Raw genomic sequence first — 25,986 nt, 5'->3', positions numbered from 1 at the left:
GAGTTTAAAATCAGAATTAGAACTGTGATTTTAGATCTAAGACTGCAGTCTCATCCTTTGCAGAAGCTTTGGGAAGCCTGACAAACTGATGACATAGATTTTTTCAGAGCTGAGTATTATTTTGTGTTTTTAGTGGTATCGTAGACTGCTGTTTAAATTGAATCCTGATGTTAGGAACAATATGTTTCATGTGGGGAAGTGGGCTGAGTATTTAAAGAGTTTTATAAGGCTGCCAGTACAGCTCTTTTTTTTTTTTTTTTTCCCTGACTCTAACAGACGTCTTTAGGAAATGATCTAATAGCTCCAAGCTCTCAGTCCCTGTCGGTCTGATTGGATGTAAATATATGGTCATCACCAAAGGTATATTTGTCACCTAAGCTAGTTGTAAAAGGAAATATTGTTCAGAAAAAAAAGCATGGTGATTCTCATCGCACCTCAGTTTATCACAAATATTTCACTTTGACAGAAATCTTCTTTCCAGCTGTTTTTTATTGCAATGCTCTTTGGATCTTACGAGCACCTGGCAAGTTGCCACAGCAATTCCCTCACTGCACAGAGTTTGGACACCTGCCATCTCAAACGGTGATCATTTGACCAGTCATGTTTCGGTTCACATAGCAGGGTTGTTCTTAGATATTAAAGCTTGGCAGGTGTCAGTCGGATAGTTTTAACCTATTGTAGACATAAAAATCAGATGCCACATGCAGAGACGTTGAACACATGTGACAGACCATGTGATACCAGCCTCTTTGCATGCTTCATTTCATATTTGGAACTTCATACACCTACCACAAGTTTCTCGAAGCTGTAGGCAAAAAGGAGGCAAATGTAACCTTTTTTCAGGTGATATTGCAGTTCTTATCCCAAACCCACGTGCAGTTCAGTTGTACTGTCATTTCAGTCAGTTAAGTCCTCAAGAATGTAAATCTTAAATACATCCCAATCTTCACATAGTCTTGCAAAATAAGCCCTTTCCTGCTGTACTGATACTGTTGCACACGTTTATTTGTGAACTGACTGAGTATTCAAGTTACTTACAATCTGAGAGTGGCCATATATCATGACACTCTATATTCAAATCCTTTTTTAATAGTCATATCTCGGATTGATTTGTGCTCTTGTTTCCTGTGCCTGTTGAATCCAAAACAAGCTGTGTTGCATATATGTTATGCTGTTTTTTAATGTGTATCTAACAGTCTAAATCCTAATTGCAGAGTTGCTGGGAAAAAAGCATCTAAACGGACAAAGTCAATCAATGGGTCCCTTTATATCTTCAGAGGCCGAATAAACACAGAAGTCATGGAGGTGGAGAATGTGGAGGATGGAACAGGTAAGAGAAGAAATACTGTCTTTTAACAACACAGAAAGTCCAAATCTTGTGTGGGAAGTTGGCACAAAAGTATTCATCCTTCTCCTTTAATGAAGTCTTAGGTAGTTGTGTAACATCCCATGTCTTCATTCTTAGACCAACTCACACAGCTGAAAGACTGGTCATACTTTCAGGCATTAGTCCTTCATTCTGAAATGACTTTACGAAGTTTATGTATCCAGAAGCTTGTCTATTTTTTCTCTTAATCCAAGTTAATTTAGTAAATGATTTTTAAACTTCTTTCCATCCTTTCTTTTCTTACATCTTAAGCTATTATAGCTAAAATAACAGAACTTCTAGGTCATTTTCTAGTTTAGAATACTACCAGATATTAGTCTTAGCATCAAATCAGAAGCATGGAATGTAGCCGAGAATGAAATATGGGAATAGCTGTTGCATGTCCTGACACAAGCTGGAAGAATTGATGAGTTTATGATTTCATCCACAAAGGTTGCACCAGGCCCTGCTCCTACTGTACTAAGTCAGGAATTAGTATTATTTCCTTTCACAGATAACATTTAAAGAGTTCCCATGTCCTGTGGACAAAAACCCTGACGTGCAACAAGCTAGTCTATCTCTAGAAATTTCAGCACAAGTAATCCAAACAAGCATCATGGCCTTTTTCAACGATGCCATTGTATTTAAAATATTTTCATTCTTCTGAGGTGAAATTACAAAGCGTCACTCTTAGGACTGAAGCTGTAGAGAAGACAGCTTTGTGGGCAAAGTATTGTGCTAGGAATAGGAATATGGTGATCTATTTGAATAGAACTTCAGTCATTAGTGTGCCCACTGTGGATTTTCATGAGAAAAGTTGTCAGGGCTCTTCCAAATACGAGGTTTCACTGCCCTGGGGTCACAGGGATCCTTGATTACAGACCTTTTTTACGTAATTTGTACAGGGGACAGATTTTTCAAATTGAACGACACAGGCATGGATACTCCTATTAATGTTTGTACTTCCAGGGTGGTAAGTAACAGCCAGCCACATGGACAGTCAGTAAGACTGATGCATAAGGAACACCTCAAAAATCAAGCTCTCCAATAAGAGCATTTTAATAAAGGTGTCGCACACTGATCTGATTCAAGAAGCAGGCCTTCTATTCATCGTGTGTATTGTGCTTTGGGATTTTACAGCAGATTACCACAGCAACGGCTACACGGTGACAAATGGCTGGAAGATACACAACACAGCCAAAAACAAATGGTTTGTCTGTATGGCCAAGACTGCAGAGGACAAGCAGAAATGGCTGGATGCTATTATCAAGGAAAGAGAGCAGAGAGAGAGTAAGTGGATAAAGTATTTTCTAATGCATTGAATGAATTTGTGTAAAAAGGAGAAATTAATTGGCATGTGGAAATAAGTCTGAGAGGAAGAGAAAAGGTTGCAGTTTTTCCTCCATGTTTTGAGAAAGACTTAACATCTATCCTTAATGACAAGGAAACTCAAGTGATTGAAAATAACTGTTTCTGAATATGTGCTATTTTTATTTATTTATTTATTTATTTTATGGGCTTGTGTTAGTAATATTTATCAAATTGTTTTCACTTACCAAAGGGTCAGTTTCTTTGATGCATTAAGTTACTGAAAAAAATTAAACTTTTTTTTTTCTTTTTAATTTTTAATTTGTAAATAAGATAAAAATGTTTTGTATTAAAAAGTAAAATAAATATATTAGTAAAATAAAGACATGATCTCGAAGTAAGCAGAACAGCTCATGGAGGAAAAAAAGAGAAATGTTTAAATTTAGACTGAGCAGTGACAAATGAGTGCAGGTGCTTGTCACTTTTATCTTTTCTTGTGGAATGAAAGAAGAACTAAGCTTATCTTAAAATTATGTTGTACAATAAATAGGAGCAGGGTTGGAAAGCTGTGAATCAGTGGGTGGTAAAAGTTCTGAGTTCCTTTTTAATTCAGAAGTATCTTTCACAAGTGAACCTAGTTCCCTGTTTGCTGAATGGGAACGATAGTATCTCACTGCCAGAGGAAATGACATTTCTTTTAAAATGTTCTGTGCCTGACTTTTAGAAGGGATTCCCCTATGTGCAGATACCACTCCATTAAAGATCTAATTGCTCGTCCATGCCGGTATTAAAAGAGGTCAGTCTGAACCCTATTATTAGTAGTATGTTTTCAGGACTTGTACTTGCTATGCTATAATGTTTTAAATTTTTAAAGAACTTTTAAAGTTTAAGAAACTTACAGATCTGTCACAGAAGTTCAATGAAAACGGGGACTCTGAAGCCTTTAATGTCCTTTGCAATCCAAACCTTATTTTTTATGTTACAATATTTTGCAGCAGAAAAACACCTAATCTGCTAAACACAAATCACATTGCAGTGTTACATTATCAGAATGTAAAATATTTCTAACATACCTTATCATGTTACGCACCTTTTGATAATAGCAAGGATACTACACTACAAATGTAGATCAAGCACAGTGTGAATTCAAAAGAACTACCTCAATGCAACGGAGAGAATCAGTTTTCATTTTTTTTAAAGGAAATGTTTTAACATTCTGAGCTGCTGATCTGTACTCATTGATCAATGCTGCAGTTCTGCATGTTTTAAATAAAATATATTTCTTGGCTCTTAGTTTTACCCTCAGAGTGCTAAATCATATCTCCAAAAGATCCAGCGAGTCTTCATTTCAGAGTGAGTTTTTTCTTTATGAGGTCACTAGCACTCTGTGGAATTTCCTATGCCTCAAGTAAAATGTGTGAGGAGAGGGAATTTCGATAAGAAGTAAAAAGACTGAACTAGGAAAACAAACCAAATGCTATCAGGGACCTTGAGAATATAGTTAGGTGAGTGAAATATCAGGAAGGGAAAGGAATTGTTCCTTAATAGAAAGTTTGTCAAAGTTTTCCATGCAGCGTTGGCTAGCTACTCTGTTTTTTTCTGACATTTTTTGTCATGTGGCTTTATGATGTGGCAGCTGACAGGAGCATGGATAAGCACGGATATTCTGGCAGACATTCCAGACTTTATTGGAAAAGCTCCTTTGGATCCGAGTAATTGCAAAGTCATAGAGCTATCTGTGTTTGGATTAGAAAGTTTGGTGGGATTCCCAATTCTGTAGGATGAGTTGGGTAGAATGTGCTTTCCAGCCTGCCATTTACATCAGAGCCTGGGGAATTTGGTGATGTAAGACCACATGAGAAATGTACTGTTACACAGGCTGGTTTCTATCACGAGTTCATGTTGCAAATTAGCCTCGGCTACATGTGTCAGCATTTGCATTGAATTGGATCAAATCATTAGGGGAAGATGATGGAAGAATAACAGCAATAAACCAGGTGATTTGTAGAGCCAAAACCTGTAGCCACATATCTGACACATGCAAGAAATGCAGTATTCGAAAGACAGTGTTGCACAAGACTAATTCCTGGAATATGTATGTCAAGCCTTTAAAACAAATGCATTAAGCATTTTGAGAAAGCTAGAAGGCAGTTCTGATGTGACACAGAAGACTGTTCATTTGTTAATTTGACAAGTTCAGTATCTTACCATAAAGCAACAGAATGTAAATGCAGTTAGGTGACCTGCTATTCCCAACAAATAAACAGTTTTCATTTTCTAGCCTTACACTGATCACTTAAACTCTACCTAATGTCAATCTCTGTGAAAGTTAGGCAAGTAAATCCAAGGCCAATTCAGACTTTGAATTGATCTTAGAGATGCCCAAACTATGAGACTCTGTTTCAGACTCAGAGTTCCCTAAGTCTGCAAGTGAATTTGTGCTCCCTGTATTCAGAAGAGTCCTGGTCATGACTCAAAACATGATTAGGAGAACAAATGTCTGCTGAGTCTTGCTTCCTGCTCTGTCGGTTAGTTAACCTAATGCACTTAGAGATTTGTATTTTCAACACTCTGCAAGTCAGGTGATTTTTGGTGAGATACAGGAAAGAGGAGTGGGAAAAAAAAAAAAAAAAAAAAAAAAGCACGAGCATAACAGCATTCAGAGCACTTGTATGAAACTCAAGAGGCTCAGATCTATGCCTTTCTCTCTGAAAAGTTCAAATGTGCAATTTCAGGTCCCCAGCTGAGTCCGATTCAATTTTGGACCTGCACTAGGCTATCTAAATCTAATCCATAATTTACATACATGCACATATATGCCTAGGAAAGGTATATGTAGCAAAGCGTAGCCAGAAAGCAAAATGGTTAGTTCAGGCTAGAAGTGACAAAGCGTTCTCTGCAGCAAAGCAACTTTTTTAATGTGCTGTCCTCTTAAAGCAATTTGCACTTTATTTCTAGGCGAAACTCATTTTCCAGGCTTTTTTGACAAATTTAAAGAATGTCAGAAAATGTGAGTTACAAGGACAGTTATTGTGACATAGAAAGCTATTCTTTTCAGAGATCTTACTCCTGACTATACCACTTTGAAAGTTAACGTGCTATGTGGTAACTCATACAAAGTGGAGGTGAAATTTTCTCTGTATCCAATTATCTATCATTCCTTAAATCACTCAGTATTTCTTTCAATGACTGGATAATAGGATTTTCAAACTGAATTTTAGCCTAGGGGTATTAGTAAATAGGCTAATTAAGAACGGATGAGAAAATAATGTTCCCATCTACATTTGATTTATTTGAGGATGTGAATTTGATGTCAGCAGTTCTGTATTTTTGGCTTCAAGTAATAGAAAACTCAAAAAGTCATCTGCTCTGTCAAGCATAGAGGTGCCTTGAACATGCCTTATGAAGGCAGTTATTTCAGGGTCAAAAGTGAAATTGCAACAGGAATTCAGTTTCAAAAGGTATATATTTTCTCTCTCTTTATTTGGAACTTATCCATGTTCTGTAAACCGTTCTACTTCTGTGTTGTGATGGGCCCATAAGTTTAAAGGTACTTTTAAAAATTGGGAAGAAAAGCTGTGAACCTCTCTGACATGCTACATGCACCAATGACAGATTTGCACTCAGATCAATAAGTGATCCAATTTCCCTTTTATTTGGCAAATAAACCTCTTCATTTTTGTGTTTCTATCACTGTCTGCGTGGCCTCAGCATTTGACTTTGAGGAACTACTTTCTTCTAATGCTAAGGGTCTGAAGGAATTCCTGCTTTGTATTCCAGGTTTGAAACTGGGAATGGAGAGGGATGCATACGTCATGATTGCAGAGAAAGGAGAGAAGCTGTACCAAATGATGATGAGCAAGAAAGTGAACCTTATCAAAGACAGGAGGAGAAAATTAAGTACTGTTCCCAAGTGCTTTCTTGGCAAGTAAGTGGCATTTGAATTGAAAAGCCCTTTTCATAGCAATTAAAGAATCGACTCTGAATTTTCTTCAAATGGCATTGTGAGGTCAGATTAGATGTGCTTTGATGGAGCTTAATTGAAAAGGCCTAACCTCCATTACAATTTTTATTAAAATTAATCACCAATTTCTATTTTATGCTGAACAGTGACAGCTTCTTCTGTTGTACAGTAGCACACAACAGCTGTTTCAAATCAGCCAAAGGAGTAAAAAAAAAAAGTATCTTAACTCCCACAAGCTCTGGGCTGTTAGTGGCCTAACCTGTATCCTCTTTTGTATGCAAGTAGATGCTGACCAGATAAGATTTAAATCCAGCAGAGCTGTCCTGCTCTCAGGACTGAATATCCTGTTTGCCAGTGCAGCAGACAAAAATGAAAGATTATCCATTAATTTCCCTTCCTTCCCTGTGGTCTCTGTCATGGCATTTTGCAGGCAGCACTCCTTGTTTACAGGGTGCCGAAATGATGCTTTGGCTTTCAGCCTGACAGAATACAGTCTAGTAGCATAGGCTGGTAATGTTATTGCTATATGAAAACCTCTTGTGGAGATTTGACCAGGCTGAGGTGCCTACAGGTATCCCGATCTCTGACAAAAGCATTATTTTGGCTAATTTTCCAGCCTCTGCCATTCTAAACAAAACAAAACAAACAAACAAAAACACCTCTGCTGATGTCTTTTGAGTTGCTTGTTAATGCAGTCCTGGGCAACTCAGTTGAGCGCAACTCAGTCAGTGCAATGCAGTCATGACTCACAGACCTTCCATATCATTCCCGGGGCTTGCCCTGAACAATGCTTTTTGGCTGTGACCTATTCATTTTTTTTTCAGATATTTCTGCCTAAGGGAGAAACTAAGGAGTGTGCTGGGATGTACTTAGTGGTTTTCTGGTAAATGCAGCTGAGAGTAACACTAAGGCCACAAAAGCAATTTTTCTCTTGGCCTTTGGATATTAGATAGCATCTAATAATTCAAGAAATAAAATGTGGTTGTAGTGGGAAAAAAAAAAAAAAAAAAGCATAAACTACTTCTAACAACCTTAGAAATATCATGTGTTTATTTATAAGGCTGTTTATGGCACTGGTCTGCAAATACTTTTTCCTGACCACTCTTCGGGTGTATTGGCATTGAGGCATATGAGCGGTGATACGATCTGCAGTCTGGGTGTTGAAGCCAATATATGTAAATGATCTGTTTGCCATGCTTCTTTTCAGCACTGCACCAAATTGATTGCAAAGCCTTGACCTGTACTGAACTTGTGATAGAGAGAATTTATTAACCTCAAGAGATTCCAGACATATCTGATCATATTGCACGACCCTGAATCAGCTGGATTTTCCTTTGTATTTCCTGAGTAGAAACCTAGCTGTTCTCAGTCCCTTACTTTCAGGGGAAGAGCTGGGAATAGTGTCTTGGCTGGCATGCTAGCTGAGAACTCAGCATGGCAGTAAGAGAAGTGGGGATGCTCTCAGTTACACTGAGAACTGCTTAGAACAAGATGAGAAAACAAATCAAGTTTTGCCATTCACTTTGTAAGTTGATGTTTTTTTAGCAAGTCTACCATACACCAAAAAAAAAAAACACACCTCTGAATATTTCTGGATCACACACTTTACAGTTTTTTGTAAAACTTTTGGAGCAAATGATGATTGATTTTGCTTATGAATCAAATACCACACAAGTCTTAAAGTAAATTTTAAGAAAACTATCCCATAGTGCTGAAGCTTCAGAGCTGTGAGAGTACATTCGCTTCTTTTGTTTTTCCAATGCTCAATTTCAGACTTTAAGATAACTGCCTTGCATTTAGAATCCCAATAAACTCCAGGGACACAGGTCCAAATGAAAGACGTAGAGGTCAGCAATGTTCTGCTGTGGTTTAGGGCAGTTGTTTAAGTGCTATAAACTGTCACAGACGTATTGCACTTGATGGAAAATGTAGTGACTGGGCATCAGCCCGGGCACCTAACGTGATTACTGTCAATGGCCAGCAGGTATGGGATGGGGCAGTCCACAGGGTATACGTCTTGTATTTCCAGTAATTGATAGGGAGGACTATTCTTACTTCTCCTTCTGCAGTTTATGTTCTGTGTTTCAGCTTCTGAAAGCTATTAGAAACAGTTCAGAATCACTGGGAAATAAAGGATGATCTTTCCTTCTGAGATACAGAGCCTGACTCATCACTACAGTAGTCTGGCTTTAGGAGTTTTACAAAATCTGCTGGTTTCTATGGGATTCCCCTGGCGCAGCTGAATAGATTCTGCTGCTGCTTCTACATTATGACAGAGTAGCCCCTCAGCAAACTGAAGTTTTTGTTATTGAAGTTGTTGTTGTTATTCTAAAGGCACAATGTAAATACTACCTACAGCTTAGATGAGTCAGTTCTGATAAACATGAAGAGACTAAAAATACTTCATTTAGAGCCCACAGTTGGAGGCATGGATGCTGGTTTTGATAAGCAGCAATCCTCCACAGATTGGCAAGCACCCAAGTGGTTTATTGAACTCAGATTTCCCATATGTTGTGCTACTTCATATATTCCTTTTGTTCTTTCTTTATGAATTTAACACATTTCTAGTGTAATTAATAATTAACTTGGCAAACAATTCCGATCCCCCTAGGGCTCTGGCAGTACTTGCAATGTAAATTTTTCTGTACTTACTGTTTCTAATTGAGTAACATTCTACATATTTATCCATTTCTGTCTTCTATTCTGCCCATGTGTGCAACTCTGCCTCTCACCAGAGAGAGGTTTTATTTCATGCTGCTTATGCAGACAGACCTAGCACCTTTTGTTTGTAAATTAGAAGCATCATTTATGTATCTCACCATCAGCAGCTTCACTAAATGACCTTAAATTAACCTGTTAGGGGCACTTGTGCTGTTCTGTGCTTGAATTCAGTGAGTTTGAATCTTCTGTCCTAAGTCTTACTGTGATTCCTTTTAAAGCCAGCACACTTACAACACTGAGGGGGAAATGAATCAGAGCCAGTGAAGAAAGGTGAACTATGTAATGAAGTCAGACCATGAACTCTGGTTGGATGAGTAGCCTGAATTGAAGTAGCTGTTTTCTCTCCTGTGCATAAGGTTTTTAAGGTCATTAGTTAATCTTGCTTTCCTGCTCCCCTTCAAATGTCTGCATAAAGTAAGGATCTGCAGCAGCTTTATAGATTCAGCAAGGTCTTCTCTCATTTTGTGTGTCTGTTAATTATGATGACCTAAGAGGAGTGGTGGGAAAAGTCATGAACAGGAGATCTGGATATTCTGCAGAACATTTCTGCCAGAAATGTACAAAATTGAGCCGCACAGAAGAGGAATCACTCCTCACAACAGTTTTCACACATGCTTCAAGGACGGTGTCACCTGTGGTTGGCTGAGGGCTCGCAGGTATATGTCTGCTTATATTCAGAGAGAAAAAGACAATTGTTTCTGTTCTGCTTTCCTTTGCAGTGAGTTTGTATCATGGCTCACAGAGATTGGGGAGATAAGCAAACCTGAGGAAGGGGTCAACCTGGGACAGGCACTGTTGGAAAATGGAATTATTCATCATGGTGAGTGCTCCATGCCATAAAGAGATGCCATATTTCAATTATGCCTTGGAAATAAGGGTGGAAAACTGACTGCAGGTGTTCATATGATGTTTGAATGCTTTTCTGTACTATACCCATAAAATGCTCAGTTGTTAGTGACTTTTGGGATTAATGGGATTAAAACAAGACTCATTGGGTATTCTAAAAGCATTTATGACTGCAGTTGCTTGATTTCTCTGCAATATCTTTGTTGTCATGTACACAGACTATATCAGGTATGTATTCATTTATGTTTTGTGTGGTTGAAAATCTTTAGTGATCATTAATACAGCTTTCCATGTGGGACATCAACAATACAAATAAAAGTTCAGCAGTACTCTTTTAGAATGGGGCACAGGTAAAAAAGAGTGAGAGGCTCCAGATGCTGGGTCATTCTTCCTCGTGAGACTGCCTCTTGGAGAGAGAAGACATGATGGAAGGTTTCTGTGAGATTTGTTATTTTCAGCTCATTTTGCAAAAGTCTTTCTCTTTAACATAGCAATGCATTATATTTCTTCATTGTACCCAGCAGATGACCTTGAAGTCATGTAGCGGTGGGTAGCACAAAGCACTTGTTTGAAACTTTTCTTTGCTGTCTGCCTTTCTACTAAACAAGGACTTTCTCCAGATTATGTCCTTTAACTTCAGGTATCTCCTGCTGTTTCCTGCTATTTTCATGTTTTGGTATGCAGACAGAGCAACGCATTCATATTTTATTTAAGCAGCAAATGTCCCAATTTCAATTTTCAGGTGAGTTTAGCTGCAAAATGTACTTCAAAGGGATAAGGCATATAGGTCTCAAATCACCAATGGTCTGTATTTCCATACAGACCATTTCCAATCTCTTGGAAACCAATTTAAATAGGGGAACCGTTTAATTAGGCAAGTATTGCTTTAATCTCTTGGTATCACATCTCCATAAACTTGTCTTTCAGGTGACAACAACACTATTAAGAAATAATGTCTATTTTCTTCCTTTAATTACCACAGAGAAATCTAATATTAGCAGCATGATAATCCTTCATACCCGTACACTTTTACCCCCAGATACCTAGACATACTTTCTGGCACATTCAGTCTTTGAAAGGCCAAAGACTGGAAGGAATTGATGCTTACTTAGGTAACAAAATATTTTTTTTTTGCAAAAATGTGTAGGGAGAAGCCTATCACGTCAGATTCAAGTGAGATTTTATATGCACGAGGTCACAAACATTGAATGCTTTTAAGTACTTGTCCCTAACTCTGGCTCTGGAGAACTGGAATGCTCTGTCTTCAATGTGTAGGAATTCCCCTTTGAATGAAGGTTACTCTTTTGCATTCACACCCTTACTTGCCTGAATTCTTAATGTGTACAGTTGCACTGTCAATGCAAAAAGTCTTCTGAGACTTGCTATTTCGTGAGCATTTACCCTGCTGCAGCTTCATACTCTGACCCTTTTGGCAGTGTCCTCCCTATCTAAACACAAATTTTACAGCTCAGAGGAAGTTGTGTTGTCATATCCACTGCTTCCCTCATTCAAACACACTGAGCAAGGCACATCTGATTGGTTTTAATGTTACCTTTACCTTGAGGTCCTGATGTTACTGTATATAATGAGAGTTAGTGCTAGATGTTAGAAAGTATTTGCAGTGCTACATTTAGTTAAGGAAATACCCCTTGAAATCTTGATAAATCATTATAAAAGAAAGTTTTCCATTCTGTGTCTCCTCATGTATCAAGAACTTAAAACTTAAGCACCACCATGAAGCCCTTACCCTTCCTCTATATTAAGCAATATCTTTTATCTTTTGATTTCACTTGGCTTAACATTACTGTCAGGTGAAAACTGCTGATCTTTCAGCCTGCCTGAGAAGCAGGGCCATAAAAGATTGCTGAGTGGCAGAGTGCTGAGCTCTGTGCATTTTATCACTCCTTTTCCTCTGTCTCCTTTTATTCTGTCTTTTTTATCTGGGACTGCTGATGTGCAAGTTCTGGTACCTGCCACAGACAGTACAAGTGATCAGAACCTCATCTACTGTGTGCTGGCCACAAAAGACCAAAAGACACTTTGTGCAGACCTGGTTCTCAATAGAATTCAAAACACAAAATCCAGAGCAGACAGACTCTCTAAGAAGAGAGTCTAACGCAGGCCAGAGATTCAACCATATAGAAAAGTATATGCACCTGATCCAGCAAATTTTGTTTTACTCTGTGAAAAATATCACCACAAGTAGGAATCTTTATGACATATTCACAGACCAGCGTGTTGCACATGATGAGGAAAAGTCTTCAGAATTTCCATTTTTTGCCTTCTAAGCAATCACTCTACCCACTCTGCAAGGGGAAGGCTAAGTCTCAAACTGAATCCTGGTACTTCTGAGTTGCTCTAACCCAGTGCAATCCCTTGTCTCAGGGTAATCAAACTCAGTCTAATGTGCACCTTAAATAGTAAAAATCCAGATTGTCTTTCAGTTCATCAAACACAGTCTATGCTGTGAAATACTGCATCCAAAATCTTAAAGGGTGCTCCAGCACAAAGGCGTAGCTACAGTTTTGTTCCACTGGCAAAGGCAGAAAAGATAATTGTGACTAAGCTATCCTACCTTCATCTGCTCTCTGCTTGGGTTACTGTTCTCCAGATCTCCCTCTTTTTTATGCAGTTGTAACTGGTCTCCATTAAGTTAAGTTGTGAACAATGGCATTTCTACACAGGGTATTGTAAAATCTGGAAGATACTTTATTGCTTATTTTGAATTTGAATATTCTTTGGAACCTAATAGTTTTTACCTATTTATTAATCAGTGAAACAAGTAGTTTCTACCACAAATTACTATCTTCACTATGAGGTTTTCACTTCTGTAATAGTTTATCTTAGAATGGAGCCAGGATAAGCCTATGTCTAATTGGATATGGACTTCAACCCTCTTCTGATTTGGTCCATTGGATAAAACTGTTTGAAACTGGATATGTTTTTTTAACACTTCTGATTTCAGCCAATGCTCCTTTTGAAATGGTTGCTTATCACACTGCAACATCTTTTGTGTGCTTGTCTTTATAGCCTGTTAGTATATAGCATGACCCAATGAATTTTAAGCTATTCTACTACAGAATAGCTATTCTGGTTGAAAAAGCAGTCTTTCAAAAGTGCTGTTTAATTTTTAGAAGGAGCTCACTACTAAACACAAGGACCTTAGTAGAAGAATACTTCCACCAGCTGTAGTTCCTCCCACCAGAATACTCTCTGCTTTTGGAAGTGCAGAACTTTAGGCAGCTGCAGAAAAGGCTATACTGCTGTGATAAATGTTGTGGGAATTTGCAGGCACTTTATTCAAAACTCAACAAAAAAAATCAGACAACCTCAATTGCCTTCACTAGGGCCATTTCCAAAGCTTTACATAAATTGAATCTGATGCAAAGGGAAGAAATTTCAATTTTACTGGAGCCATGGTATTTTAGGAAACGGCTTTTGTTAGTGAAACTATTCAGAAGTGCACAGAAGCATGTAAATCCACAAGGAGAGATGTGAAAAGTTGAGTCTTCTCTTCAGAAAGCGACTGATACCAATTAATCTCTAGGTACAAAAGTACCAGCTGGCCTATATAGCAGGGGAGAAAAGACTGATTTTAATTATCATGCTGATGTTTTAGTTTCAGATAAGCACCAGTTTAAGAATGAGCAGGTGATGTACAGATTTCGCTACGATGATGGAACATATAAACCAAGAAGTGAATTGGAAGACATCATGTCCAAGGTTTGTTCCCATTCTTGTGATTTGTATAAGAACCCCCAAAGAGTTTCCTCTGCCTCTAAATGCTGGTGAACTGTTGGATAGGAGATCCCTAATGCTGTTTACCTTTGTTGTATTCAGCTCTCCATACTAATGCCATAAGAGACATTCAGTCTAGGGAGAGGAAGCAGAGCTTAGCCATAAATAACAATACAGTTGTGACTATGCCCAAGACTGCTTTTTAAAATCCTAATACAGTTTAAAAAGGGTCTGAAAGAAATGGTAGGCCATAATGCAGCATGTCTGTTGAAAATGTAGGCATTATGGTTCAGGGAGATAGAAGATATCAATATTTAACTGCTGCTTCTGATAAGTGTATGTCAAATGAGTTCTGCTGACCCATATATGCCATATATTATTTAATAAATTGGATTTCTTCTTATGGACATCAGTTCATGGGTTAATTGCTAGGAAGGATTAATGGAGAAAATGTTGGAATGGATTTGATTAGAGATAAAAGTGTATTTTTCAGTTTCTGGAGGCAGGGAAATAAGAAAAAATTGTTTGACAGAGGATAAAGGATCTGTTTTGAAAAACAGTTAATCAATAGATAATTCTGGCTGAGTAAAGACATCAGTGTCCAAGTTTTGCTAGCTGTAGCTAATCAGCATTTTTTGGACAAAGAAAAAAGTGATTATATCATCTATTTTTCCTTCTTCAGGGTGTGAGACTCTACTGCAGACTACACTGCCTTTATACTCCAGTGGTAAAGTAAGTTCACCTACGTGATCACCTCACATACAGTATCTGGCTTTTTTAAAGGGACAATATGCTACTATTTAAATCTTGTTTCTTTCTCATTATAAACTGTAATAAACATTTTTGTGGCTCTTTTACTTTCCTCCTATCTCCACAATTCAGTTCTGTAATTGGACTTCTGTTGGAGGATGTTTGAACTGGATTTTGGGAGAGTGAAAGGCTGGTGTTGCATTCTTCCTGGCATGTGCTTCTTCTTCCAGTTCACGAGAGCTATTAGTATGCCACGAGTTTATTTGTGTACTCTGGCATTCTCTGTGAGATAAAGTAGGTGTGATTAATGAGTGACTACTGATTCAGGGCAGATTTTGTAGTGTAGATGATGTATTATTTGGTTATAGAAAATGTAAACAGATGCTGAAGTGATGTGAGCAGATGCCAACGTGATGCTAGAATGCTTTCATTCAAAGAGCCCTAAACAAACAAGAACCAATCAAAAGTGAAATAAAACATGAAATTGTAATATGAAAAAAAAAAAGAAAATCTTGAATGGAGTCTTCAGAACTTGGCTTTATATAAATGAATTCTAAAGAATAGAGGGAACTTACCTCTATTCTTTTATTACATTATTTTATTTTATTTTATTTTATTTTATTTTATTTTATTTTATTTTATTTTATTTTATTTTATTTTATTTTATTTTATTTTATTTTATTTTATTTTATTTTATTTTATTATTTATTACAGTTACTTGCAGTTAGTTAAGCCTCCCAGCCCACAGGAGATGATTTGCAATCATCGTTGCCTTACTGTGACATCAAATGAACATTTCTGGCCTGTAATGGAACCCACCCTGAACCACTCAGGTGTTCTGTTTAGTTGCCTATGATTGAGAATTGGGCATTTTTACTGAAGAGAATTTATTTTTTACATAGAAAAATTGGATGAGGAAGAAGTCCCAAATTCAGTACAGCTTCCCTCTTGTCCCTGAGTTGAGCAGCTGCAAAGATAGTTATACTTCATAAGCCATATCAATTGTAAATTGTTTTTGTTGTTGTTGTTTGTTTGTTTTTGTTTTTGCCAGAATAGCCATTCTACAATAATAGAGATTTCAGTCAGCCTGAATGGTAAGGAGAGCAGGAAAGTGTGATGCAGCCCTGGTAGGCAAAGTAGTGATGTATATGGATGTGTGTGTATTTGTACACACACACACATTCCACTCCTTAAGATGGTAATTCACATGCAAAGTAGGAATAATGGTAAGCGAACCTGAAGAAATGTCTCTGGCCTCAGGTTACCCGCAAAGTGAGAGGGATGTAGTCTTAAGCTTTAGGGAATTGGCAAAGAGAAAATTACTACCACAGGCCTGTCCTGTGGTGTTTTATCAATGTGCTGCTTTTGTAATAAATCTCAGCTGGAGAACCTTCGTATATCAGGAGTAATCTGTATTGTACTTGTAGCAGCATGTAACTAAACTGTGTGTGACCAGTGAAAAATTTGCAGACTCTCAGAATTTTTAGGATCCTTCTGGACAGACTGAACATTTTGAGTATGTTTGGGCTCTTCTTCCAGCCATTTGCTTTCCTACTCACCCTTCCTTTATTTCCTTATTAGACATCTTTTCATGTCTTCTGTTTTCTTCTGTCTTCTGTTCTGTATCTTTTTGCCTCTGACAAGCCTAACATTTCAGGAGGTAGTTTTTTGCCAAAAGTTATTTGTGCAAACCCTTTGACTTTCTGCTCTGCCTTTGGACCACTGCTATGTTTGGAATCTTCAGACTGCTGATACCTGCAATCACGCTAGCAGGGTGGGAAAGATCTTTTCATAGTGCAACATTCCTTCTAGAAAATCAGGAAAACTTCTTGTAGTGCCTGGTGCAAGTGCCAAGAGAATCTGTAGGAATCAAAGTTCACCATTCAATTATTTTGTGGGCAGCCATGGAATACGTTTTTGCTTAGTTGTCTTCCCTTGTGGCTTGGGAGAGTGTATGCAACTTTTGTCTTTATGTTTTTTTTAAGTAAAGTCTGACATTAATGTACTTTGAGGACAAGGTATTGTACCCCACTTGCAAAAAAGCACACTACTTTGAGGAATGATGTATGAAAGGTTTCAGAAGAATGTTAGATATAGAAGAGGTTCTGAATATGTCTCTGACCTACTTCAGGGCAATTTGTGAGGGCAGGAAAACTTGTTCCCTGTTTACATGTTTAATGGACAATATTTCAGTGTGTAGATGAAATACAGCCTGTGGGGAACATTATATTTCTCTAGTTTCTGTGTGGCAGCAAGGTTCTGCCAAAATTTCAATGGTTCCTACTTCTATATTTGACTGTTCACCTGCAGGTTGTGGTTGTGGATAACATTCTGTGATGCGTGCTCCTCTCTTGTTCAGGCTAAATTGAAAGGGGGGAAAAGTCAGTGAACTAATGTTGAAATATTCATCCTGGATAAGCATTTAAGAACAAGCAGTGAAAAACTGGCCTCGGAGCAAGATCCTAATGCGAGTTTATTCAAAGCTCTATGCCAGCATCTCTATTAAAACACAGGGAGTTGCTTCTCACAATCTGGAAACCCCTACTCATTAGTACTCAATATTTTAATGCTTTCCTTTATTGTTCTGACATTTCAAAAGCACATTTTCTCAAGATAAGAGTGTAAGAGGGGAAAACTGCCCAGAAAACTCCCACAGTTTTGTGCTGGGCTTAGCACATTACTGGAAGACAAGGTGAAAAATATGCCTAAACACTATGAGGAAAACTTTTGTTCTGAGGATATATTTCTGGAAATGCTGTCATGCTTTTTTTTTTTTTTTTTTTCTTCCAAATTTTGAAAGTTCTGTTTCCCTTTCTAATTTCTCACACCCTGCATTCTGCTTTTCTGCTGCATTTAATTACAAAAGAAAGTCACAGCATATTTTTATCTGTAGATGATTAGTGAAAGGGAAACATAGGTATTATGAAGTTTAGATGGTGCTTTGATTTTAAATTTTTAGAAAAGAAGGAAGTATTAGATGGTGCGGTGCTGATGAAGGAGGTCGATCTGACAGAACAAAAGACTAAGGTCTTCTCTTGAGATGCTGTTACAGATATATCCAGACTGTAAAACAGTCACAGTGGCTGTGAAAGTTTCCTTCCACAGTCATGCCAGTGGACCTCAGGCTTGAAATAGAAGGATCACCTCCGAGGGTGAGAGGAGAATTAATTCTCCATGGCCCATTCAGGATTTGGCCTATCTACTGAGGCTCTTAAAAAGAGAGAGCCAATTAATGCAAATGAATTGCAGTAGTGGCTTTTGTGATGTGGAACTAGGAACTGGATCAAGACCACCAAACTTTTTTCATGTCAGCCAATAAACAGCCTTAAAATGGAAAGATCTTTTCACTCCCTCATGAGCAGGATTGAATGTAGTGACCTGGAGGAGAAAGGTGTTAGAGCCCAATGTTCTGAGACACATACTACTCTTATATTTGTATCAAAATTCTTCAGAAGTACTATATGAAAGACTGAAAACATCAGCTATCTCCATGGCTCTGAGGAGATTAATGGAAGGAAACTGCAAAATACAGTAACTTACAACAGCGTTTCATTGCCTGATTTCAGGACCATTGCTGCTGCCTAGAAGGGCTGAGTGTGAGGTGGTACAAGTTGTGTTAGAAGATCTAAATGTAACACTTCTTTTTCATTTGCACTGACTGAAATTAGCTAATGCCATAAAGGAGCACTCTACTCTATTTGTATCTGGCTGCTCAGGTATTTTGCTCAAGGAAGTAAAATCCAAACAGGTGAGGACAATCAGGAGAATCTCTCTTGACAGAGTAGGCTAAAAGGTCCTTAATTCAGGGAACCTAGCAAAAGGGGTCACAGAGGGAATATGCAGGGTGACTGCCTATGAATGTCGGTGGGTAAACACTGAAAAAGCAGAACTGTTTAACCTAACAGATGGACCTGGCACAGACCCAGTAAATGTAAACTGGGTACGATTGCCGTTAGGATGGAAACAATATGATTTCCTGCTAGAAGAATGCGATTTTCAACAGGCACAATGGTGGCAATATGCTAACCTAAGTTAAAGAAGAAGCTCAGTGCATTTGTGGAAAGAATGTCATGGCAGGAATATGAGCTCATTGAAGACAGCTTGAAAAACCATCAAGAGAAATTTAAAATATTACTGCTCTGTATTGATTTAAAATATCTCCTTAATTCAAGTTTTTAGAAAATTTTAAAAACTCCATGCTTCTAAAGATAGGAAGGTAGTATCTGCTTCCTATTGCATGTCTTACTTATTTATGGCTGGGAATGTCATGTTTTTTTTCATCTATAATTCTTTCTTCAATTTCGCAACAGTGGATTGTAATAGTATATTTAGGTTTAGAGTGTAAAGACATATTTACCTTTTGTCCTGATTTTCCCCAAATTCTCTTTCTTAATTAGAGATCGTGACTATCACCTGAAGACCTACAAATCAGTAATCCCTGCAAGCAAACTAGTGGATTGGCTTATTGCACAGGTAAGAAATTTTTAAGATATTGCTGTCTTTGACAAGTAGTTTATTTTTTCAGTTTCATTTAAAAGTAAATAAAATCACTGAATCACTGTCTTTAGAAATTGGAGTTGCCCAATACTTAACTTGTAATTACAGGGAAGAGCCTGTAGATTGGGGAATTAAAAATTTACCTTTGTTAGACTAAAGCAGTCTAAAAGGAGAGGGTATCCTGTTGCTCACTGCCATAGAGTCTACTGCACATTCTGGGCTTGTCTTAAATGATGGTCAGATTCACAATCACATCAAGTCCAATACTGACAAAATGACATAAAAGACGGCTAGTTTGAGTTAGAATCAGACCTCTTAACTATCAGGGATGTTGTCCTTCAGAGATGTTTCCTGCAATTGCACTTGACATCCTTCTACATTAATAAGATTGCTATGATTTAAGGTTATTCTGTGCCAAATAACTGAGTGAGAAAGGAGTAGTTGATTGCTTTCCTCTTAAGAGCCTGGAAGAGAGCAAGCATATTAGTACTGAAATTGTTGTATCAGTTACTTGTAATTTAACAGGGTCTTTTCATGGAAAGCTGAGGAAAAAAAGTTTGCTTTGGCCAAAGAAGAGAGACATAATCAGGCTAATCTCACCATTATAATAGCTAATCGTAGTGCCATAAGCAGTAGAAAGACTCAAAGAATGACATATAAGATCAGCTCTTCGTCTGGAAAAATGTAGCTCATTACCTTCCCCATTATTCTTCCTTCTGGTAGGTTAATCTCGCTGTTCTCCTGTTTGCTGAACTTTACATTAAGATTGAACCAGATTGTACTAAAGCCAGAAATGTAGATACAGAAGATGATGTAATTTATATAGTGTATGTGTGCATGCATACATGCACACAGATGCACCGATGAAAGAAAATTCTTCTGTGCTCCATTAAAGGGAGTATATAAATACTTAAATCACGGCCTGCAACTTAGATGAATTTCAGTCTTTGTAACAAAATCAATCTTTGCTTGTAGATCCTTAAAAACAGTAATTTTCAAGACAATTTGCTTGAAGTTTTCATACCAGATGGAATCATTTTCTAGCAACCATTCATACTTTGGCCATACCAGCTAACAATAGGTTTTAGTAGGAGCTATTGAATGTTCAGCATTTTGCAAAGCAGTGCATTTACTTAACTGCTCAAATATCTGCTTGTCAGTTTAACGTTAGGAATCTGTTCTTGAAAATATTGTTGTTATTGTCTGATTTGATAACTACCTGTTACACAAAAATGCTGGGATATTTATTTCTTCGTCTGACAATCAATTTGCATCATGATTTAAGTTTAGAAATGATGCACAAAAACAGTGTGGTCTGTTGTTCTGTTAGATTAGATATAGATGGGATAGAGATGATTGTTGTCAAAGATAGTCCCTCTTGTTTCTGTTTGCAATTTAGACTGTAAATGCCAGGAGGAGCCTTTCCTAATAAGAAAGCTGTTTTTCATTTCCTTGACCTTTACAAATAAGACTGAACACTGTAAAATAGTAGGAACTTTTTTTTCTAATCAAAGAAATTGAGTCAACTGTATTTCAGGTGCTTAGAAACAATTCTTGAAGGGAAGGATCTCATTGTTTCATTGATTCTGCACCCTCTTGGCTTTATTTTGCAACCTAATCTTTCTTCCTCTGTGAGTAGACTGAGAACAAAGATGAACACAGACCTCACATAAACATGAGAGCACTTGTAGATCACAGAATGTCAGGTGCTACTGAGGGTTCACTAAAGGGCACTATCACAAAAACAGTGCTTTTCTATTCTGCCCAAAGATTTACATCCAGACCTCCAGAAATAGTCTGTGATAAAACGTTGCTATGAAGTAGAAACCTACGGGTAAGCTAGGTCCTTTAGGCCTCTTGCTTCTGTCATTCTCTTGTCTTCCCATCCATCCACTCCTTTCCATTGCAGCACATATTGCACCTCTGTACGTTGCCACTTGAAAGGAGCGAGCACCTCTTCTGATTGAGAAGGAACACTTGATAATTGTCTGCAAACCTGATACACTCATAATCTTAAAACTCACCTTTTCCATGATATTAACAAAATATTTAGAAGTGGCTTGTTTTTTCTTCTTGACACATCTGTGTTTATCGTGCCACGTGCCCAAAGACGAGCTGGCGGGGAAGAAGACCAGCCTGGCTGAACAGAGAATTGTGGCTTGAGCTTAGCAGGAAAAAGAGAATCATAGAATCATAGAATATCCTGAGTTGGAAGGGACCCTTAAGGATCATCAAGTCCAACTCTTGACACCGCACAGGTCTACCCAAAAGTTCAGACCATGTGCCTAAGTTCACAGTCCAATCTCTTCTTAAATTCAGACAGGCTCGGTGCAGTGACCACTTCCCTGGGGAGCCTGTTCCAGTGTGCAACCACCCTCTCTGTGAAGAACCCCCTCCTGACGTCCAGCCTAAATTTCCCCTGCCTCAACTTAACCCCGTTCCTGCGGGTCCTGTCACTGGTGTTAATGGAGAAAAGGTCTCCTCCCTCTTGACAAACCCTTACGAGGAAGTTGTAGACTGCGATGAGGTCTCCCCTCAGCCTCCTCTTCTCCAGGCTGAACAGGCCCAGTGACCTCAGCCGTTCTTCGTACGTCTTCCCCTCCAGGCCTTTCACCATCTTCGTAGCCCTCCTCTGGACACTTTCCAACAGTTTCATGTCCTTTTTATACTGTGGTGCCCAGAACTGCACACAGTACTCGAGGTGAGGCCGCACCAGCGCAGAGTAGAGCGGGACAATCACCTCCCTTGACCTACTAGCGATGCCGTTCTTGATGCACCCCAGGATACGATTGGCCCTCCTGGCTGCCAGGGCACACTGCTGGCTCATATTCAACTTGCTGTCTACCACGACCCCCAGATCCCTCTCTTCTAGGCTGCTCTCCAGCGTCTCATCGCCCAGTCTGTACATGCAGCCAGGGTTTCCCCGTCCCAGGTGCAGGACCCGGCACTTGCTCTTATTGAACTTCATGCGGTTGGTGATCGCCCAGCTCTCCAACCTGTCCAGATCCCTCTGCAAGGCCTTTACGCCCTCATTTGAGTCCACAACTCCTCCAAGTTTGGTGTCATCAGCAAACTTGCTCAAAATACCCTCTATTCCTACATCCAGATCGTTTATAAAAATATTGAAAAGTACCGGCCCTAAAATGGAGCCTTGAGGGACCCCACTGGTGACCGCCCGCCAGCCTGACGCAGCTCCATTTACCATAACCCTTTGGGCCCTGCCCGTTAGCCAATTGCTCACCCATCGTATGATGTTTTTATTTAGCTGTATGGTGGACATTTTGTCCAGTAGGATCTTATGGGAAACCGTGTCAAAAGCCTTGCTGAAGTCCAAAAAAATCACATCAGCTTGTTTCCCTTGGTCCACCATACGGGTGATCTTATCATAAAAGGAAATCAGGTTAGTTAGGCAGGACCTACCCTTCACAAACCCATGCTGGCTGGGACCAATGACTGCTTTGTCCCCCAGGTGCGCCTCAATAAGTCCGAGAACCAACTTCTCCATGATTTTACCAGGTACTGACGTGAGACTGACAGGCCTGTAATTGCTAGGGTCTTCTTTCTGACCCTTCTTGAAAATTGGCACAACATTTGCCAGCTTCCAGTCTACTGGGACCTCTCCAAATTCCCAGGATCGTTGAAAAATAATTGATAGAGGTTCCGCGATGACATCCGCCAGCTCTTTCAGCACCCGGGGATGAATCCCATCCGGACCCATGGACTTGTAGGGATCCAGGTGGAGTAGCAAATCCCGCACATGTTCAGGGTCAGTTGGGAGTTTGTCATCCCCACCGTCCCGGTCCTCCAGCTCAGGGCACCCTGGGTCCCGAAGCCCATCATCGGCATTGAAGACAGAGGCAAAGAAGGCGTTAAGCGTCTCTGCTTTGCCTACGTCATCGTCTGTGAGGAGACCTTCCCTATCAAGGAGCGGCCCTATGTTTTCTTTAGTTCTCCTTTTTCCATTTACATATCTAAAAAAACCCTTTTTATTTTCTCTCACAGACACAGCCAGCTTCAACTCTAGCTGTGCTTTGGCCACTCGAACTTTCTCCCTACAAACACGAACAGCATCCCTGTATTCTTTCCATGACGCCTGGCCCTCCTTCCAGTAGCGAAACACTCTCTGTTTCCGCCTAATCTCCATTAGAACGTTCCTGGTCAGCCACACCGGCCTCCTGCCCCGCCTGCCTGACTTGCGATATTTTGGAATTGCCTTATCTTGTGCTTCTAGGAGGCATTGCTTAAAGAGTGACCAGCACTGGTGGACATCGAGGCCTTCAAGAGCAGTTTCCCAGGGGACCTTACTGACTAGTTCCCTGAGCAGCCTGAAGTCCGCTTTCCCCATATCTAGGGATGAGGTTTTGGTGGCACTTTTCCTTCTGTCACCATAAATTTTGAACTCAACCACTTCATGGTCGCTATGACCAAGGCGGCCACCAATCACCACATCTCCCACCAGACCCTCTCTGTTTTCTAGCAACAGGTCTAGGAGGGCACCTTTCCTAGTTGGCTCCGTTAGCACCTGTACCAAGAAGTTATCATCTAGGTGCTTCATGAACCTCCTGGACTTGCTCGTGTCAGCCGTGTGGCACTCCCAGTTAACGTCCGGCAAGTTGAAGTCCCCCATAAGGACAAGGGGAGTTAATCTCGAGGCCTCTCTTAGTTCTGTAAAGAATAATTTATCGGCGCTATCATCCTGGCCAGGCGGTCTGTAATAGACTCCCACAACGACATCCCCTTTATTCGTTCGTCCCTTGATCCTTACCCAGAGGCTCTCAACTTTGCCATCGCCGACCTGAAGTTCCACACAGTCCAGCCCCTGCTTCACATACATCGCCACCCCACCACCTCGCCTACCCTGCCTGTCCCTCCTGAAGAGCCTGTAACCATCTATCGCAACACCCCAGTCACAGGAATCATCCCACCAGGTTTCGCTTATGCCGATGATGTCGTAGTTGCGGGACTGGGCCAGGACTTCTAGCTCATCTATTTTATTCCTCATACTGCGTGCGTTTGTGTAAAAGCACTTCAGGTGCGTCTCCTTACACTCAGCACCTTGTGGATCTGACCAAAGGACCCCACTGGCACACAGCCCCTCTGATTCTAGCGTACCATCCCTTAGGTCTTCACCGGAGCGCCTGGTTTTAGCCCCTTCCCCCTTCGACTCTAGTTTAAAGCCCTATCTATCAGCCCTGCCAACTCCTGACCTAAGATCCTTACCCCTCTCCGAGAGAGGCGCATCCCATCCGGTGCCATCAGGCCCGGTGTAGCATAGACCTTCCCATGATCAAAGAAACCAAAATTCTGCCGGTCACACCAGTCTCGAAGCCACGAGTTTATGTGAACAGTACGTCTTTCGGCTTCGATCCCCCCTATCGGAAGGACAGAGGCAAACACCACCTGCGCCCCTGATCCTCTAAGTAGTCGCCCCAAATCCCTAAAGTCTCTTTTGATCGCCTTCGGACTTCTCGTTGCTACTTCATCGCTACCAGCCTGAAAGACCAGTAGCGGGTAGTAGTCAGTGGGCCGTACCAGGCGCTTGACTTTCTTGGCAAAGTCTCTCACCCGAGCCCCAGGGAGGCAACAGACTTCTCTGCGGGTTGGGTCCGGTCGGCATATCGGTCCCTCTGTCCCTTTCAGGAGGGAGCCCCCCATAACAATAGCCCTTCTTTCTTTTTTGAAGGATGATGTGGCAATGCGACGTGTAGGTCGCATTGTCTTAGGCGCCCCCTCCAACTGGGACGGGTGTTTGTCTACTTTGTCATTTAGATTGTCTTGCTCTAGTCCTTCATATCGATTATTTAAGGGTAGATGAGAAGGTGAGGTGGGCAGAGAGAGGGCTCGCCTACCACCCCGAATAGGCACCTGCCTCCATTCCCCCCCTTGATCTAGGTCTCCTCCCGCTGCCTGGCTGGAGGAGCGAACCTCCGTCTTCTGCGTAACAGGAGACGCCTGTGCCGTGGCAGTCTCGTGAGCCTGCCTCAGAGAGGGTAGAGCGCACCTCCACCAGTCAATTTCCCTCTCTGATTCCCTGATGCTCCTGAGCCTGTTCACCTCCTCCCGGAGCTCCGCTACCTGGCTGAGCAGTTCTTCAACCTGGGCACACCTCCCACAGGCATACCCACCACTGCTGTCAGAGACCGACAGAAGGCTGGGGCACACTCTGCAGCCCAGGACCTGGACGGCTGCGTGTTTCCCCGAGCCCTCCGTCTGAGTAGCCACACTGGCGACCGTGGCTGGAGATGCCTCACGAGATGCGGAGGCCACGGTTTTCTGCCTGGTCGATACCATGGTCAGGTTCTACGCAAGCAGGTTACAAGCACCTAAGGGAGAGGCAGCTGCAAAAGAGCGACGATGAGCCCCCCGCTCGCCCTGCCCGCGCGAACTGCCGCGCAAACTGCCACGCCCTCCGACGTGCCACGCCCTGTTTGCCCGTCCTGTTCACCGCGCTCCCTAGGGGCAACTTTTAAACAGCCTGGGAGGGGGCGCTGCTGGCTCCGCCCTCGCCTCGTCAGCCTCCCTCGCGAGGACAGCCGGGTCCCGGCGGCTCCCCCGAGTGGCCTCGATGCCAGACAAAAAGCCCTGCCCGCCTCGGTCCCCTGCTCCGCTGCAGAACACGTCTGCCCCGGAGCCGATCGCCTCAGCAAAAGGCGGTCAAAAAGAGGGTTTATAATCTTTGGAAAAGTGGACAGGCCACTAGGGAGGACTATAAGGATGTTGCGAGGCTGTGCAGGGACAAAATTAGGAAGGCCAAAGCTCATCTGGAGCTCAATCTGGCTACTGCTGTTAAAGATAA

The 25,986-nt window shown here is 40.6% G+C and overlaps 1 protein-coding gene across 2 annotated transcripts in view; it reads left to right on the top strand.

Moving 5' to 3' along the window:
- PREX1 (phosphatidylinositol-3,4,5-trisphosphate dependent Rac exchange factor 1) overlaps positions 1-25,986 on the top strand; it is a 183,338-nt gene that overhangs the window by 105,715 nt on the left and 51,637 nt on the right. For both annotated transcript variants that reach the window (XM_084537672.1, XM_084537671.1), the window contains exons 8-14: positions 1,215-1,330; positions 2,507-2,656; positions 6,455-6,602; positions 10,079-10,179; positions 13,825-13,928; positions 14,626-14,675; positions 19,091-19,166. In XM_084537672.1, the coding sequence (XP_084393798.1) occupies positions 1,215-1,330; positions 2,507-2,656; positions 6,455-6,602; positions 10,079-10,179; positions 13,825-13,928; positions 14,626-14,675; positions 19,091-19,166 (745 nt within the window). The remainder of the gene's footprint in view (positions 1-1,214; positions 1,331-2,506; positions 2,657-6,454; positions 6,603-10,078; positions 10,180-13,824; positions 13,929-14,625; positions 14,676-19,090; positions 19,167-25,986) is intronic.

This window comes from Aythya ferina (genome assembly GCF_964211825.1).
Source record: "Aythya ferina genome assembly, chromosome: 16".
NCBI classification, from domain to species: Eukaryota; Metazoa; Chordata; class Aves; order Anseriformes; family Anatidae; genus Aythya; species Aythya ferina.
Note: the sequence above shows the minus strand (reverse complement) of the source record. Positions and strands in the feature narration are given on the sequence as shown.